This window comes from Cyprinodon tularosa, unplaced genomic scaffold (assembly GCF_016077235.1).
Source record: "Cyprinodon tularosa strain WSP-4 unplaced genomic scaffold, ASM1607723v1 ctg976, whole genome shotgun sequence".
NCBI classification, from domain to species: Eukaryota; Metazoa; Chordata; class Actinopteri; order Cyprinodontiformes; family Cyprinodontidae; genus Cyprinodon; species Cyprinodon tularosa.
Genome location: NW_024039758.1, coordinates 107,287 through 127,500, shown reverse-complemented (window position 1 = coordinate 127,500; position 20,214 = coordinate 107,287). Strand labels below are relative to the sequence as shown.

Below are 20,214 nucleotides of genomic sequence, written 5' to 3'. Positions count from 1 at the left end.
ACCGATAGGGGATTGATTATATCGCGCATCCCTAATATATATATATATATATATATATATATATATATATATATATATATACACACACACATATACATACACACACACACACATCAATTTCAAACAGATGGTATCGGCCAATTCTGCAAAGCCAGGTATCGGGTATCAGGGCCAAAAAAATGGCATCAGTGCAACACTAATTCAAAATAAAGAAAACAATGTGCCATCTTATTATTTATAAAATACTTGTAGCCTTTTACAAAGAAATTTTAAGTTTCTGAATACAAACTTATATTGTGATAATAAAGCAACTGAGTATACAGGTGCTGGTCATAAAATTAGAATATCATGAAAAAGTAGATTGATTTCAGTAATTCCATTTAAAAAGTGAAACTTGTATATTATATTCATACATTACATACAAACTCATATATTTCAGATGTTTATTTTGTTTAATTTTGATGATTACAAATGACAACAAATGAAAATCTCAAATTCATCATATCAGAAAATTAGAATATTGTGAAAAGGTTCAAAATTGATGGCCCCTGGTGCCACACTCTAATCAGCTAATTAACTGAAACCACCTGCAAAAGCCTTTAAATGGTCTTTCAGTCTAGTTCTATAGGCTACACAATCATGGGGAAGACTGCTGACTTGACAGTTGTCCAAAAGACGACCATCGACACCTTGCACAAGGAGGGCAAGACACAAAAGGTCATCGCTAAAGAGGCTGGCTGTTCACAGAGCTCAGTGTCCAAGCACATTAATAGAGAGGCGAAGGGAAGGAAAAGATGTGGTCGAAAAAAGTGTACAAGCAACAGAGATAACCGCACCCTGGAGAGGATTGTGAAACAAAACCCCTTCAAAAATGTGGGGGAGATTCACAAAGAGTGGACTGCAGCTGGAGTGAGTGCTTCAAGAACCACCACACACAGACGTATGAAAGACATGGGTTTCTGCTGTCGCATTCCTTGTGTCAAGCCACTCTTGAACCACAGACAGCGTCAGAAGCGTCTTGCCTGGGCTAAAGAGAAACAAGACTGGACTGCTGGTGAGTGGTCCAAAGTCATGTTCTCTGATGAAAGTAAATTTTGCATTTCCTTTGGAAATCAAGGTCCCAGAGTCTGGAGGAAAAGAAGAGAGGCACTTCATCCACGTTGCTTGAAGTCCAGTGTAAAGTTTCCACAGTCAGTGATGGTTTGGGGTGCCATGTCATCTGCTGGTGTTGGTCCATTGTGTTTTCTGAGGTCCAGGGTCAACGCAGCCACATACCAGGAAGTTTTAGAGCACTTCATGCTTCCTGCAGCTGACCAACTTTTTGGAGATGCAGATTTCATTTTCCAACAGGACTTGGCACCTGCACACAGTGCCAAAGCTACCAGTACCTGGTTGAAGGACCATGGTATCCCTGTTCTTAATTGGCCAGCAAACTCTCCTGACCTTAACCCCATAGAAAATCTATGGGGTATTGTGAAGAAGAAGATGCAATACACCAGACCCAACAATTCAGAAGAGCTAAAAGCCACTATTAGAGCAACCTGGGCTATCATAACACCTGAGCAGTGCCACAGACTGATCGACTCCATGCCACGCCGCATTGCTGCAGTAATACAGGTCAAAGGAGGTCCAACTAAATACTGAGTGCTGTACATGCTCATACTTTTCATGTTCATACTTTTCAGTTGGCCAACATTTCTATAAATCCTTTGTTTTTATTGGTCTTCAGTAATATTCTAATTTTCTGATATGATGAATTTGAGATTTTCATTTGTTGTCATTTGTAATCATCAAAATTAAACAAAATAAACATCTGAAATATATGAGTTTGTATGTAATGTATGAATATAATATACAAGTTTCACTTTTTAAATGGAATTACTGAAATCAATCTACTTTTTCATGATATTCTAATTTTATGACCAGCACCTGTATTTGCATATCTTTGCCAGAGGTTGAGCAACTGCAGCTGCTATAACACTGAGCTTTTCTAGTATTTTATTTGAATAATTTAAACAGTGGAAACACCTCAACATTTGAAAAGCAGAGATGACACAAAACCTCCCTGTAACAAGAACAGGAAACAACAGGAATTTGGGAAGGGGCCTGCGTTTCTGCTGATTTCAGGAAATTTATAGAAAGATTAGTGAGAATAATGACTGAACCAGCAAACTCCACTATCTTATATTGTTAATGTTTATTTAGCGTTGTTATGGCAGCACAGCTAACACCAACAGGAAGTTTTTGGTAGTAGTGCTATATTTTGCAATATTTCAACAGGATAAATGTTTAAGCAAATGTGTTTTTACAGAGCACATCAAGGGTCCAACAGCAGGGACGCTTTTACTTCCAACGTAAACTATTTAAATATTAATATTAGAAAGTTCAGGCTTCTGAAAATCTTACTTTTACTCTTACCCTCTTACTTTTTCTTCATTGTGATTTGTTTGTTGAATTGAAAAACAACAACAATAAAGCAAAAAGCTTTCAGTTTTATGCAGCGACTCTGTTAGAAGTTGCAGGCCTGCACTGCTGGGGAAAAAAATTAGATTATAGAGCAACAGGCTGCCTAAATCCAATTTTCAACTAATGCATAGCGGCTGAACAGAGAGCTTTGGGCGACATTTTTGTTTGGCCATTTGGAAACCAGGTTATAATTTTAGCTCAACACAAAAATACTCTAGTTGTAATGTGAAAGTGAATGCGTCTTCACACATAGGGAGATTAAAAGCATACAGAAGGTGATAATGAGTGCTTTAAATGCAACTATCACAACAAATAGTGCAAGGGTTGTTTAAATAAAAAAAGTCAGATATTTTAGCAGTAATGTGCTTACAGTATACATTCAGACCTACTTCTGTGGATAAGTTTAGCTTTTTCACATATGATCTTTTTATAAAGTCATAACCACTACTCATCCTTTGTGATCAAAATAGAGTGTATATGAATATAAAATGACAATAATCTATGAGGTGTTTTAGCTTCAAATTTTACATACAGTATAACATGTTTCTTCACACAGAAACATGATTTCTTCACGTATGGTAGAGTCTTAACCACAATGCATCCTTTGTGATCTTGTTAACAAGATAGTTAATAGTGGAGTAAAATTCTCCACAGATCAATAAAATCAGTCAATCATTTATTTGTCTTATGTAAATAAAAAATGTGAACAAAAACAAAACTCAGATTTTAGAAAATTATCTTTAGCTTGATAAAAGAAAGAGCTCCTAAATGTCAAAAAGCTGAAGCTAGGTAGAGAAAAAGGAAGATGATTCCAAACATAGCAGCAAATTTATAGCAGCACAGAATGAAGGTGTTTAGCTGCCTCAGGGAAAGTCCACATATTAACTCGAGTAAAATGCTGCTGTGGAACCTTGAGGGGTGGGAAAATTTATGTCTGCAAATCCCAATGAACTGAAGCGTCGCTGGAAAGAAGGGTTCCTACATATAAATGTGGAAAAAAATAATTATTGGTACTTTTTGCTGCTGAAAATGGTTCTCTCAACCCTTTTAACATGAGATGTATTATGTTTTTTCAAATAATTTCATGTTTATGTTGAATTATTTGGCAACATTGTCAGAAAAAACTGTTAAAGTCTTTAAAGTTTGCCACAAGACGTGATTTCTCATAAAAAAGCGCTTTTCATTTGGTCTCTTTCTCCTCATAAAGACTGACTGTGTAGTCTGCTCTGTGTGTTTCTGTAGAATTGAGGTCAGATTTCAATCATTTTAGAACTTCTTGAAACCCAGATTAGATCCTGTAATGTAAAGCTCAAAAGGACCTAAAAAAAATATGATTTTGTAAAATGCATCATACTACAGGGACCCTCCATCCAATACAGAAGGGAAGAGCTGCACTACGGAGACTCAGGTGAACAGAAATCTAATTTAGCGTGTCTCAGCTCTGGATCAGTTGAATTACTCTGGAGGAGTCATATTTGACTGGAGTTGTAATGTCAATACTTGGATTATGATTAAACCTTCTAAACTCCACTGGAAGATAATCTAATTTCAGTCAACATGGACTCTTAATGAAGCATTTCACTCAACTCAAAGGGCAATAAAAAAGAAATTGAGCAGCTCCTTCCATAGATCACAATACATACTGCATCTTTAATGCCTCAATTCACATATAAGGTTTCAGACGACCACAAAAAGGGAACAGTGACCTACAGTATCAGAGCTATAGCTGTCAAATATGGGGTATTGCTTTTTTCTTTAGAGGATCAGCTCAAGTGAGATAAAGTGGATGAAGAGAGTCTGTGAAAAAAACAAAAAAGTTTTTAAATTCCAGTTTAGATTCATACAAAGATCTAGGTCTGGACTTTGACTAGACCATTTGAATCTAAGAATAGCTTTACACTTCAACCATTCCGGTAGGACTGCTACTTTTGTAAATCAATTAATCTGCCTTTTATTTTTCAGATTAATTGATTAATAATCAGATAACAAAAGATTCCTTAAAGAAGACTTTTTATAAAATTAAGCCAAGTGAATCTAACACTCTTCCACTTAAGGAGTTCTTGATAGAACACATTGACAGACATTTTTTTTTCATCTTAAATGGAAAATGTTTATATAATTTTTTACAATTTTGATATAATTACTGCTCTGAGTAATTATACAGTAATTGTCAGCTACAGGCATGTTTTACAGTCTCTATACTCCAGTTAACGATTATTCAATTACCGAGTTAGCTGACAGTTACTTCAATAATTGATTAATCACCATTAATCCGATTAAATGCTTCAGCCCTACATTCAGTTTTCTCTCTGGTTCTATGTTTAAGGTTGTTGTCCACATAGAAGGTAAATCTCCTCTCCAATCTCAAGTTTTGCAACCTAATGGGTCTAAGTCCCATCAATCTGCAGTATGCCACGGCAGCATGCAAATATGAGATGCTTTAGAAATATTTCACTGTTAAGGTTTAGAAATAATATGATTCTGTCTTTCTGTAGTTTAAATCTTATATCTACATCTCCATCTAAAATCCATTACGTTTCCTCTTTTCTAGCAACCTCACAGCATCGTCCAGCGGCGCCTGCTGGAGGGAAACATCACCCGGCTAAGAGGGGAGGCCCGGGACCCCACCAACAGGGTTCGCTCTCCATTGGCCGACACCAAGGATGGACCTACTGATGCTGAGGAGAGGAGTGAGAGCACGGCGGAGGATTCCACCGAGGAGAGGGAGTCTCTGGAGGAGAGCGAGAGGAGCCTCCGATCAGACGAGGAGGATGATAACAGCGAGGCTGGAGCCAGACACTCAGCCGAGAAGCCAGAGAGCACGGACAGCTCCACCCGCCTCACAGCCTTAATTATTCAATGCAAGGTACCACGCACAAACACAGACTGTCGGCATATATTCACCCACATATATCTGCAAGCAAACTGAAAACAAAAGGAGATGGGCCCCATTGTGATCCTGTGACTCATAACTTAGAGCTGATTTTCACCTCAGAACATATGAAAAGCTCTACAGGACCCAGCAGCTTTTCTGACTGCATCAGAATCACAGAATAGTGAGTCACAGTGATTAAAAGACCAAAGTTGTCCAAAATGGAGAAAAATATAACATTTACTGCAGGGGAATAAAAGCACAAATAGTGTGTGGTATAAAATTAACATTTCGTGCAGTTTTTATTGTAAAATAAAAACAAAAAATGATCAGTCAGTAAACCTTGAAGCACCAATTGGCTCCCAATAGATGTGTTCATTAAAATTCATTCAAAGCATGTATCTGGAGCAATGGATTCAAGTTGAATGCAAAATAATTTCTGGTGTTTGGGCTCATAATTTATTCTTTAAATCATTGATTTAAAAAAAAAAACACTTTTGCAAAAATAAACTTGTTATTCAGATTTTTTACTTTTTAGTAACAAAAGGCTCTCATCAGAGAATTAACTTAAAGTTACAACAGTGGTTTACTTGTGATTGCCAACCACCTGCAAAATCCCTTTGACCGCCGTTTGAAAGCTAAAGGTTTGGTTTTATGGCTAAATTGAGGGTTTTAACATATTTTGTATGTCGAATCTTCTTGATTTAAATAGTTGGAGTTCAAAGTACCTTTTTAAAGCATAAATATACATTTTTGTTTTTATGAAGTTATGGAAAATATTTCATGGTTATCAGGCTGAATGATATATGGATCAATTTATTAAAGATAAATTAAATGGATTTTTTAAAGAACAGAAATGGAAAAAAGACCACAGGTATAAATATTAATTTAATATTTTCTATAATTCAAAATAATAGATTTTAGAAGTTAGGATATCTCAGGTTTATACTCATGTTTAATGCACAGCTACAACACGTATCTACTGGCTTCCTAGTCACTACATTAGAATATTTCTTAATTTTATTTTGAAAGCTGCTGATTTACTGATTGTTTTAAAGCTTTTGCCAGAAAGAAACAAAAACCTTGATTTTGCACTACAAGATGGTTTGTCAAAACCTTCGTTTAAAATTTGAAGATATGGGCTTTGTTAATTTTACTTCTTAAAAGTACAATGTTGGGGAAAAAAGTAAGATTTGAAATGACACTTCAAAGTTTGTTCCTTTCATCCATCCTCTTCTGCAAGCAGAGATCTAGTTCTACATAGGTCCAGACTGTAGAGAGCTAGAAAAACCAGATAGGTAGACAATGCCTTTGGATATAGATATATATATATATATATATATATATGGCAGAGAGACACACCCAGCTATCATGGGGAGCTGACTCAGGATTTTCATAAATATCTACAGTTTGCATTGTATTTGCTCCTAAATTTATTATTTTATCTCTATAGATTGAGAATAAATTCTTCAGATATGTTAATTCTAAGATAATGTGCTCTGATTCATATTTTAAATCGCCTCTATATTGAAGGGTATCAGTTTAATTTAAAGACAAAATCACATGGTAAAGTCTGATCTTTTATCTAATTTTTCTTTTTTTGTCTTTGAGCTCTGATAACTTTAAAAACATCGGTAATATATTGAGACTTCAGTCGATTAGTGGGTTCCACTTAAAGCAGAAACATAAAGATCTCATATATATCTATTTCCGTCTTTAAAATAATTCATTGCTAAGATCAAACAGCTGCTTTTTTTCCTAGCTGTGATTAAATAATGCATCACTGTGAATACTGCCGATCTATGAATATCTAAAATAATTCATTCCCTTTTCCAGCAGTCTCAGCATTCCCTGTTACTCTGTCTATCGCCGTGTTTTATCATGAACTCATTAACAGCTCCGTTCCATTCTGTTACTCATTCAGTTGCTATTTTTAAACATCTGGAACTTTAGTGGCACCAGGACTGGGAGAAAAAAAAAAAAAAAACAGCCGGTTTGTGTGTCTTCTCAAGCCTGCAAGAACAAAAGCGTCTTGCCCAGCCGTCTCAGTCTTTTCAAAGTGAGGGAAATTGCAGCAGCGTAGATAGAAAGTCACTGCAGGGATGGTGGATAGATTAATAGATACATACATTTTAATAGAAACAGGGTTTAGAAGATCATCCTAATAAAATTGCACACAAACGTATGTATGTATGGAGACATCTGTGTACCTCCTTTCTATCCATCCTATAGATACCTTGTGCCCTAATGTGTCTGCTTCATATTAGACCTTATAAAAAGAGTAAAAAAGACCAAACAGCTGATCCCTATTTCTAGTTTGTGAAAATTTTTAAATGACATCCCTGCTTATCTCACACGCCTGCAGAGCCACCATATGCTCTGTATTCATCCCACAGTTTCTTTACCGACACTCTTATAGGTGGCAGAGGAAGGACCTCAGAGACGACATTCAACACAAACCATTCCTGTCTGCTGCTGCTCTACAGAAACACATCTTTGTGGCATGAAATGGCTTACAGACAGCAGAGGACTGTGAAAGAAAGAACTAAATAAATCTCTAAATGAAAATAATAAGCTAGGCCTCCTGCAGGAGCAGCTATGTTACAACCTTGGGAAAAATCAATGAAAATAACAAATGTTAATGTCCTGTGTATGCACAGTACACCGTTTTATTTTTGTGGCATCAGATGAAAAATACTTTAGATGAAAAGATAAATTATGAAGTGTAAAACATGCAGCTAAAGGCTATATTGAGGCATATATAAGGTATAATAGGGTATTATATTGATGTACATGTAAGAGGAAGGCTGTCACAATGTTTCCGTGTGCTTATGTCGCCCCAACTAAGCTAAACTGTCATGTTGTTTTGTAGTTTTTTGATGCACATGCAGAATCACACAGAGAACCAGTGATTTTTAATGTTTTATTTACAAAACCAACAAGAATGTGGAAGCAGAGAACTGCAGGAAGTCAGTTCAACTTTCTGGTTGGTTGAGGATGGCTATAAAGCTAGCAAACTATTACAGGTTTCCTGTAGCTATAACTCATTACATTTATTTTATTTTTTTTAATAAATGAAGAATCAAGCAGATATATGTTCCATAGATTTAAAACATTTAAAGAAAATGTTTTTTTTTTTGTTTAGAAAAAGGTATTTAAACAAAAAAAAATCTATATTCTCTTAACTCGCACAATACTGCTAGGCTAATAATTACCATTTATTTAAAGGCACACTGTGTAACTTTTGGCAACTTGGGTGGCTAGACCTTTAGCTTTCACGTCTAGCGCCCCTAGTGGCCACAAGCGCTGCAGCACTGTCCGAAAAGTCAACAATCAGCCGGCCGGCTTCCCGTGTTTTATAGTTGGGGACTGCACTAGGCGTCTAGTTTCAGGTGGGAGGGCATAAGAAATGCTGCTGCTCTCTGGAGAGCACCGCTGGGGCAGGCCGGACTGCACCATGTGTCTCTGTTATCTTTTGTTTGTAGCCTGCTGTCTTTTTCTGTCCATATTTTGCTTCTACTAAAAATAAATAAAGATACATGACCAGTCTGATACCAGTATAATAATAAAGTTGAGAAAAGAGAAACTCCTTTCCAAGATCTACTCTTACTCTTTCACATTTTCTCTTTTTAGCATCCTCAGAAGGTATAGACTTTTTCCTAGCATCAGCCATGACTTGTAATTAAGCAGGCGAAACAATAGTAGAGCTAAAGCCTTAGCTCCATGATTATATAAGAGCCTGTAGCCATAAAGCAATATGTTCTTCCATCACATGACCTGGCCAATGATGGTGCCAGTCCCTAGGGGGAGTGATAGCCTAGTGGTTGTGAGTTTGAATCCTGAAGTTGTGAGTTCAAGCCCCGCTCCCACAGATTGCCACACAATGGCAGCCCAATGCTCCCTAAAGGGATGGGTTAAAATGCAGGGGTAAATTTCTCCAATTTATGATCAATAAAGTTCAATTATTATTCTCCCTTCTTACATCTGTGGTATTTAAAGAGCGGAGCCCAACTTGTAGCATTGATAGTGTCAGGCACTGCATATTATAAGAATCATTAAAATAACTCATATGCATCAACTCTTTAAGTCTACCGGGGAGTGGCGGTCTAGTGATTAGGGCATTGCACTTGGAATCCAGAGGTTCTGAGATCAAGCCCCGCTCCCACAAACTGCCACTCTGAGTCCCGTAGCAAAAACCCTTAACCCCACAGTGCTCCCCTGGTGCCACACAATGGCAGCCCACTGCTCTCCAAGGGGATGGGTTAAATGCAGAGAGTTCATTTCATTGCTTTGTACTTGCGACAGTGTAATCACCTTAAAATGCTGAAAAAAAAGGCACAAGTCCGAAGTGTGCCTTTAAATTTCCATAAAACAGAAGACATTATGACATCAGTAAAGCAGTTGTATCTTTTTGTAATCAACCATGTTCAGTTTTCGAACTTTGGAAGGATCTTGCTTTCCTAATTGCATGTTAAATCCATCTCATAACCGAGCCTCTTTCAGTAACAAACCATCGGAAAACTCAGATCTAGGATGTCTATCAAAAATATGTATTTCTTTTCTCACAGTTAGAAGGTAACAATTCCTAGTTTACCGGTCTAGAAAAATTTTATATCAAACATTGACAGGTTGAAAACGTTGCAGCTGCGTTACTGATACATTATGAGAGAAACTAAATATCTCCTATCTAATAACCATTAGACTGCCATCCAGTTAAGTTTAGAATTTAATATAAAACGCTTGTCCTTGCATATTAGCCAGAGTGTAGTAAGACACTAATATATCTCTGTAATTAATAAGTTTTAAAGTTTTTTTTATCTCTACACATAACTAATAACTTGACCATTCAGGTTGACAGTCCTAAACCACAGTCTACAAAAATAAATGTATTAATTCGAAAATATAGGAATTTTCCATCATTAAAGAAAAATCAGCTTATTTGACTTAACATCTGTCAATAAACAAACACAGCTCAACCATTCAAAACCATATCAGCACATCACATTTGATCATTTTAATAGTGAAAAACGAAGGTTTTCCCTAATGTGTCTCAGTCAATACATTATGTTTTCAGAGTGGATTCTAAAGAAGCTCTCAAAGAAGCATCTCTTTAAATAGCTCTAGAGCTAATGGAGAATTTGCTGCTAATTGTCCACATTTCACTGTAATTTAATCTATTTAGATAAGAATGGTTGTGTGCGTATTGCACCAGAATTAAACGTTATTCTTATTCAAAGAAATGTTCTAAAGTTTTTATAAAGATTTGTACCACAGAGCAAATGATGAATCATGCGAAAAGGTTTTTTTCAATTGTTAAATTTGTTCAAAGCACACCTATGATTCGCTTGCTTAATTTTTCATAGTTAATGGTGCATAAAATGGAAAAATTCTAACTCTATTCAAGATGGAGGAATCAGCATCTGATGTCAGCAGTATCAGTTTTAATACTTAAGCTGAACAGCCAGAAACATCTTTAATCATACACCTATCAGTTATATTTTAACATTTATCCCTTGGCTGTAAACTCTTCACTTCTACGGTTCACATTGTCTTAAAAGCTGGTTACAGTACCAGTGCATTTTATGTTCCAGGTTTCATAAGCACACGAAAGTCATTGATTTGTGTAAAAGACGGAAGATGTGTTAAAAAAAAAACTCCCTACAGCTATATTCATGTGCTGCTGTGACAAACCGTTTCCTAGTGTACAGCAGCATCACTGAAAATTGGAAAATCCCCCTTTGACACCAAACCCTCCTCCTCTCCCTCTTCCTACAGTGCTGTGAAACTGAAGTCAAGGCATCCATCGACACTGGCAATCTACACAACCACATTTCCACCTCCTGCTGCCAGAGGCTGGGGTAAGAAACATTCAGCTTAAAAAGAAAAAACACACACACGCTACTTTTATCACATTACTTGATTTCTTTCAGAACACACAAACCCACCTCTACAAGGTCAAATTCTAATAAAAGGAGCTTTTAAATTGGCCTAAATAATTATTTTTTGAAGATCTTATTTAAGGTAATGCTTTTATATAATGGTGATTGTATTTGGTGGCAACACAGGATTAAAATATTAGCAGGTAAAAGATCTGTTTGTTAAAGAATCAGACCTCTTGCCCTTGGCTGTGCTTAGAAATTCTGTCCATAAAGGTAATGAATCGGACAAGGAACAAGGGCAGCCCTGCCAGGGTCCAACATGTGTCGGAAACAAGTTCACTTAATGCCGGCAATGTGAACCAGACTCTTGCTGCACTTGTTTAGCAACCGGATGGCCCCTAGAGAAAGGCCCTCCCAATGCCTTAATCCTGTAGTGCTCCCCACAGAACATTGGGGAAATGGTCAAAGGCCTTCTACAGGTCCACAAAGGACATGTGGATCTGGGTTAACTCCTATTATCCTTGTGCACCAAGCAGAGGTTGTAGACCTGGTCCCAGCTGTGGGACAAAAAACCACATAGCGTCTCCTAACGCACAAATCCACCATTCAGCTGGATTCGTCTCTCAAGCACCCGGGCAAATGTTTTCTTGGGAAGGCTGAGAAGTGTGATACCACTGTATTTGGAATATACCCTGTGCCCCCATCTTCTTGTGGAAGGGGAACCACTATCCTGGTCTGCCGGTCCAGGGGCACCGTCCTGGACCGCCCTCTAAGAGGCATGTATACCACAACAGCCAAATGAAATCCAGAGCCCTTTAGTATTTAGTGTGGAGCTCGTCCATCTCTATTCTGGAGTGTTTTACCATCTCTGGGACTTTAGAAAGTGTGATTACCAAGCCCGGCTCCAAGTACCAAGTCTCCAGGGTTGAGCTGATCCTCAAAGCATTTTTTCGTCTGTCGGCCAATGTTAATTTCAGCTGCTCCCTTGATTCCTCTTAAACATTCCTTGCAAAGCAGTACTTCCAGAGATGCCAGACAGGTAGCAAAACCTGCTTTGAATGCAGCCAATATGTTTTATTTTCTCCATGGTCTATCCTGAGTTTTTGCCTCCTCAGCTGCCCAGACATAAGGATTCTTGGCCTCACAGTACCTGTTTGCAGCCTCAGTGGCTCCATAAGCCAACTTGGTTCAATAATACTCCCTCAGCTTGACATTAGCTGCGTTCGACTTTATGGGATGCCTCCTCTGAAGGCCGGATTCAAAGACCACTTACGTCATAGCTTGGCGCCGAGGTCTGGTTGGATTCCAAAACTCTTCATTATGCGGCCTACAAATGCATCCGTCTTTTTGCTCGATTTGAAGGACGGGTCCGATGTATCCTATCTATCCTTAGACATCCCAGGATTCATTGCGAGACCAAGCAAGCCGGGTGTTGGGTTCATAAATGTAGGTTTGCAAAAGAAGAACTGAAATACACAATAAGGGATTTATCATACGGCTTCTGCAGAAGGCGAGACAGTTGAACCCCAGACTCAAACACACTGTCTCACATCGGACCTCCTCTGCAGAGCGTTTTATTAACAGAACATGACACATGGTTACAAACAGAGTATTGTTCTGACAGAACAATTGATCAGTTCATAAAGACAGGACGCTCCACTAGAATGACAAGGCAGGATGGTCTCCTGACTGAATCATGAGACAGGAGTGGAGCATCTCATTTCTACAATGTTTCATATGAACACACATTACTTTAATAATCATCATTGAATAAACCTAACACACAAAATAAAAAAATAAAAAAAAGCCTAATAGTTTTTCTAGATGAAAAGTTTTTATCAATCCAGTTAATTGTAATGGCGTTTCTGATTTTAGATGTGTTCTAAAGTACTAAGTTTTTGTTGGAATAATGTGAAATTTACATTTCTTTAAAACGCAATAGAAATGCCACTTAAGATTTTATTTTCAAACTTTTTAGACCCTAAAACATCTATTAGGGAAGCCACCGACTCAGTTCAACTTTTTTAACGTCGCCTAAATTGCAATCATGGCTTGTTTTTAAATCTATTGATTGATGCCTTTTATGCTAACAGTCTCAAAAATATAACATTGTTTTCTCTTTTTAATTTCAAATCCTCATTTATAGTAGCTTACAGACACATATTTTAAATACTTTTTACCAAATTGACTAATTAAAATTGATTAATATTGAGTCAATGTAAACTGAAGACCTTACATCTTTGGCTCTAAACATTCTGATTATTGATGTTATTGTGAAGGATACTATGTGTGTGTTTTCCTAGACTGGTGCCTAGTAAGGACAGTTCACCATGTGGTGTTAGCAGCACAGTGACGGGTCTGCAGCTACAGCTGGGCAGACAGATGGTCCAGTGTTCAGCACATGTGAAAGGTAAGGACATCAGTCACTGAAGTGACATAAACCAGGTTGGAACCACTTTGAGGATTTGAATGCACTTTTGGCTTTTCATAGTATTCATTTTGACAAATTAAGATGTGGATTTACTGTGAGAAAGTATGTCCCCTTAAATATTTCCTCTCTTTCAGAACAATAAGATTTTAATATCAAAGATCCAAAGCAATCTGCATGTAAAAATCACAAATAAGCTGTAATTGACTGCATTATTTAGCTTTATTTTAGCTGTTACAGTCAGGTCTCATTACTGCTACCACAAACAATTAAGTGACACTTGGTATGTAACACATGATGTTCAATAGCCTGCAGTTTATTGGACATTATGCCGTTTAACTTAATGTTCTAGTGTCCAGATAAATTTTAAGATCCTTCTGAAATTTAGAACGATTAACATTAATCCCACATCATCCTGGGGAGTTGCAGCCTAGTGGTTAGGACATAGAGCTTGGAATCCTTGGAATCAAAACCCACTTCCACAAACTGCCACTCTGGGTCTTTGACCAAGACCCCCGATTGCTCCCCGGGCGCCCCACTAATAAGCCCACTGCTCTGCAAGGGTATGGGTTAAATGCAGAGGTAAATTTCTCCAATGTCAGATCAAAAAAATTTCAATTATTATCAAAAATAGCATAATGTAGTCTACATCAGCAAAATAAACCAGTAGTGTTGTAGTCAAGACCACATCAACCAATCCTAGACATTATATGAGACCAAAAAGTACGGAGTTCAAGAAGAAGCCAAGATATTTACAGGTGGAGACCAAGAAAGACCAAAACCACATACACTTTAAAGAAAAATAATTTTTGTGTTTATTGAGACAGATCTCTCTTGTAAATAAGATCTTGGATCTCAATGAGACAACCTGTATAATTTGTAGGTTTCCTTTGTTTTTGTTTTTTTGTTTTTTTTTATTTAAGTTCGCTTTAAAATATATGCAATAAAAAATCTTTGTTTTTGTAAAAGCAACCAACTCTAAATCATATAAAACTGATTTCATTTCTTGAAAAAGGTCACGTTAACTGAACTAAGTCACAATAAACGTTTTATTTCAGAGAGAAAGAATGGATTAATAAAGAGTAAGTACTGGTTAATTTAACACTAAGTCCCAGGGATTGTGAAACTTATCGTCTATCAAATACAAATTGGATGCAAAAAAACGAAGAAAAAAATCAGTGTGATTCCCCCCAGAAGCAAAGCAGAGAACAGACTGTGCTAGTGCTGCGCATCAATTTGAAGTCACTGATGAGCAGCCGTTTTGCATAATAGTAGATATGGCAGATTGCTGCACAGTTGAATGTTTATCTGAATATTGTATGACTCCATCTACCCACTTATCTGTTTAGTTTTATTACTATGACAATAACTTAAAAAATACAGTGTAAATATGTTTCTGTGCATTTTTCTATTATAATTTTTAGCTTTTTTTTAAGTGGACTGAAAATATATGAATCAGGCTGGCAGGTGGCTGCTGCAGCTGGAGGAATCATTACACTACTAATGATTGTAGTTTTTTCTTTAGTGGTTTTTATGAGGGTCATCTTTTAAATATTATCAGTAAACCCTGCTCTTTATGAGACTGAGACAAGATGCTGTTGAAACCAAGACGAGACAAAGAACCCAAAACTCCAGACCAAGACCAATATCGAGTAGTTAAAACACTATAAACCAGTTTCCCCTAAACAATTAGCTTAGCCTCATCTTCATTAAGCTGTTTTCAAATACAATCAATAAAATAAAGCCTATACCCTAATGTAGGTCAGCTGTTTTTGGATAAAAAAGTATGGCTTATTTTGGGCTGAATTTAAAGAGTAAAGGAGTAAAAAAAACAATATATATGCACAGGTGCTGGTCATAAAATTAGAATATCATGAAAAAGTAGATTGATTTCAGTAATTCCATTTAAAAAGTGAAACTTGTATATTATATTCATACATTACATACAAACTCATATATTTCAGATGTTTATTTTGTTTAATTTTGATGATTACAAATGACAACAAATGAAAATCTCAAATTCATCATATCAGAAAATTAGAATATTGTGAAAAGGTTCAAAATTGATGGCCCCTGGTGCCACACTCTAATCAGCTAATTAACTCAAACCACCTGCAAAAGCCTTTAAATGGTCTTTCAGTCTAGTTCTATAGGCTACACAATCATGGGGAAGACTGCTGACTTGACAGTTGTCCAAAAGACGACCATCGACACCTTGCACAAGGAGGGCAAGACACAAAAGGTCATCGCTAAAGAGGTTGGCTGTTCACAGAGCTCAGTGTCCAAGCACATTAATAGAGAGGCGAAGGGAAGGAAAAGATGTGGTCGAAAAAAGTGTACAAGCAAGAGAGATAACCGCACCCTGGAGAGGATTGTGAAACAAAACCCATTCAAAAATGTGGGGGAGATTCACAAAGAGTGGACTGCAGCTGGAGTGAGTGCTTCAAGAACCACCACACACAGACGTATGAAAGACATGGGTTTCTGCTGTCGCATTCCTTGTGTCAAGCCACTCTTGAACCACAGACAGCGTCAGAAGCGTCTTGCCTGGGCTAAAGAGAAACGGGACTGGACTGCTGGTAAGTGGTCCAAAGTCATGTTCTCTGATGAAAGTAAATTTTGCATTTCCTTTGGAAATCAAGGTCCCAGAGTCTGGAGGAAAAGAAGAGAGGCACTTCATCCACGTTGCTTGAAGTCCAGTGTAAAGTTTCCACAGTCAGTGATGGTTTGGGGTGCCATGTCATCTGCTGGTGTTGGTCCATTGTGTTTTCTGAGGTCCAGGGTCAACGCAGCCACATACCAGGAAGTTTTAGAGCACTTCATGCTTCCTGCAGCTGACCAACTTTTTGGAGATGCAGATTTAATTTTCCAACAGGACTTGGCACCTGCACACAGTGCCAAAGCTACCAGTACCTGGTTGAAGGACCATGGTATCCCTGTTCTTAATTGGCCAGCAAACTCTCCTGACCTTAACCCCATAGAAAATCTATGGGGTATTGTGAAGAAGAAGATGCAATACACCAGACCCAACAATTCAGAAGAGCTAAAAGCCACTATTAGAGCAACCTGGGCTATCATAACACCTGAGCAGTGCCACAGACTGATCGACTCCATGCCACGCCGCATTGCTGCAGTAATACAGGCCAAAGGAGGCCCAACTAAATACTGAGTGCTGTACATGCTCATACTTTTCATGTTCATACTTTTCAGTTGGCCAACATTTCTATAAATCCTTTGTTTTTATTGGTCTTCAGTAATATTCTAATTTTCTGATATGATGAATTTGAGATTTTCATTTGTTGTCATTTGTAATCATCAAAATTAAACAAAATAAACATCTGAAATATATGAGTTTGTATGTAATGTATGAATATAATATACAAGTTTCACTTTTTAAATGGAATTACTGAAATCAATCTACTTTTTCATGATATTCTAATTTTATGACCAGCACCTGTATATAATATATATATAAATATATATTTTGTTTTACATATTGTAATGTGGTCATGATACACCCCAGAGCGTTCCCGAGGTGTGAAGGCTGTTCAGACGCATCTACAGTTGTTCTAGTGACCTCTGTTATATAGATTAACCAGAATCTAACTTGGAGAAAAGCATCTGTATAACATTGCTTTTCTATAACAACCCTTTGGGATAAATGGTCAGAAAAGTGAGTACAGGTCTACAGTTTGCAAAGAAAACCTATATTCTAAGGTTTGTTTCATATTTTGCCAAATACCAGCAAGTATTTTTGTAATGAAAAATGCTGCTTTATGTTAAGGACTGACCTGCAGGCATCTATAACCTCGGGAGTTGAGAGAGAAATCTTTATAGAATATGATCCCTTTTTTTCTATGGCACAGAAAAAGATTAGGCATTACACACATGCATGTCAAGAAATGGTTATGAAGCCAAGTTTTTAACAAAATCTTCAGTGGTCTTAATGAAGCCAGATGTAAAATTATGCCACCCTGTAAGGACTTAATCATTGCTAATCAGTGAAACACAGCTAATGCAGGCCAAAAATTCAGCCCAATACCCACACTCTGGGATATTAAGTTTTTATATTACAACACTAACACTCACCCTCAGGAGCACAAGCTTAACAGCTCCCATTATCATGCGAATGAATATTTTTGTAGAGCTTCAGTCTAATTTATGTATGCTAAGGTGAGTTTGTTAATTTGCTTTTAGAAACCAATTCTATTTTATTTTTCATTTTCCCTGCTTGAATTTTCTCTCCTTCTCATTTTTAGAGGATGAGGCGTTTGAACTGTGCCTAGGTCTGCAGACGCTGTTGGAACTGAATGTAAGGTCCTAATTTGCTTTGCAAATATTCTGTGACTTATAGCCAAAATGTTTAAAAAAAACGAGTTAGTCATTTATGAGACTAAAAAGCTAAATGGAAAAAGCATAAACTGCTTAAAAAACATGGAGGGAGAGACAGAGCAAATCCTGTTATCAGCTCCTCGCTCTGCAGCTCTAACCCAGATAAGAGCTAACTTTGGAAATTCTGCTAACTGACATTTCTTTTTTTTTTGTCCCTTTTAAAGCAAATAAAAGAGTGCATTTGAATGCACTGGATGCTCCTGTATTACATGCGCCATGCCTTGTGTTGTGAAAAGTCTAATTAGAAAGGGACACTAGGGTGAAAAGAATATGAATTCAGCAAGAGCTTTTTATGGAGGGTGATTTTACCCTCAGCAGCATTTTCAGAAAAATGTAATTAAACATCATTAAAGGCCTAAAGTACAAGAAGCGCAATTAGAATGTTGTTAAAGAGTGTAAATATGAAATTACTACTGCAGCTCACAGATATAATAAGATTAGAGAATCTATTCTAGAAAACCCCTTTTAGTGCAATGATTGACTGTGAGTGACAAAACAAACAGCACTGGATGATACATTTTGGTGGACCTTTATTGGCCCAGAACATTTTCAGCACTTTTATTAAGTGCCAGCCAGGTGCAGTATATAAAGCGAGTACAGCCCTTATATTTCTGTATAGATTTGTTTCTTTCCATGACACAAAACTAGAGATTTTTAACTTCTATGCACCTAAAATAATGTGAAGCTTGTATAAAAGCAGAAAATCAAACTATTTCTTGTTGCTAGCAGTTTGGATATTATATCCATTCACAAATTTAGACTATTTTAGGTACATATTTTTATTTTTAAAAACAGATTCTAATAATTTTCTTTTCTTATTTAATAAACTAAAGCCAGTTTAACATAAAACTGTTTTACTGCATTTAATTTGAAAAATTAATAGCCATTCACAGCAGGACAGAATGGAAAAATACAGTTTAAAAACTAATTTTACAGATTAAAAAAAAGTCTGAATTTATAATTTAAAGAGCATTTTGCATTTTGGCATTCATAATTATTAGACTACATACTGGTATACTATTTTTTAGGTATTGACACATGAAAAAGAGGGTATATTTTATATAAGGCATTAAAGCAAAAAAACAAATAAGGGTATAAAGGTTTAAACAACATATAACACTTTCACTTTCAGTTGTATATAGTTATACATTTGCTAAATTAAACTAATATTAGTCACTACAACATTTTGAACCATCCCTGGATTAGTCTCCTGAAGTCAGGCTGGCAATCTGTGTAAATTATTTAGTGCACTAATTATGTCTCACCCTGTGAATCCTCCCTCAGTGCTGCTTGGATCTGAACGGTCGGGTTCTGAAGCTTCAAGGCAGCGGCGAGGAGCTGCCCTTCCTGAACACTGTAACCGACGGCCAATGCCAACACGACACCAACGAAAACCTGTGAGCTGACTCCACACCAGCTGCCAAGTGGTCATCGTTAACAGGCTGCAGCTGTGTGAAACGATGCCCTTTGTTTTTTTGGACTGTTCAGTCACAGTGTCCCTCACTGCCAGATCATGGATGAGCATTCACCTCTGTCGTTCTCAAGTTAACATCTTTATGTTTGCTGAATTTTGAAATGATTTTCTGTTATATTTGTCTAGCTAAGTGGATCAAAGCGTGATCTCTGCAGGTTAAATGTATATTTTTAGATTAAGTCAGATTTTCACACTGATTCCTCTGTCCATCTGCTTAACAAAAGAAAAAAACATTTCTTATAAATTAAAGTGATTTTATAAAGAATTAGCTGGGATTTGACTGCTAAAAAATTAATTACCTCAGTCATAAATTAAACGTTTTTCCATTAAGTTTTACGTAAAAATCGGATTAAATATGTCTGTTTCAATGTTTAATAAAAAAGAATAATATTTTGGTGCCATAAAAGAGAGCCTATAAACACATCTGGGATTAAACCAGTGCTTTCCAACTATTTTATAAATCCAATATATTTACAGCTATTCTTAAGTTTTATTTTAAATATTTTTAGTTTAAAGTGGGCTCTTATATACGTGTGTAATCAGTTGGGGCACAAGAAGCACAACATATCCATACAGTGATGGTTTTAAAGCTGTATTTTAAAGCCAAATATTTTTCCTGTGTATGTTATTAAATAAAAACTTTCATCAATACTTCATTTTAACGACAACTCATCAATTATGTTGAGTTATGGTCATTACCGTC

General features: G+C 36.7%; 1 protein-coding gene across 1 annotated transcript in view; it reads left to right on the top strand.

Moving 5' to 3' along the window:
- nrip2 (nuclear receptor interacting protein 2) overlaps positions 1-20,004 on the top strand; it is a 42,706-nt gene extending 22,702 nt beyond the window's left edge. Inside the window, exons 2-6 of the mRNA XM_038275722.1 lie at positions 5,018-5,332; positions 11,114-11,196; positions 13,521-13,627; positions 17,905-17,957; positions 19,322-20,004. Coding sequence (XP_038131650.1) covers positions 5,018-5,332; positions 11,114-11,196; positions 13,521-13,627; positions 17,905-17,957; positions 19,322-19,438 — 675 coding nt within the window. The 3' untranslated portion in view covers positions 19,439-20,004. The remainder of the gene's footprint in view (positions 1-5,017; positions 5,333-11,113; positions 11,197-13,520; positions 13,628-17,904; positions 17,958-19,321) is intronic.
- The last annotated feature ends 210 nt before the right edge of the window (positions 20,005-20,214 follow it).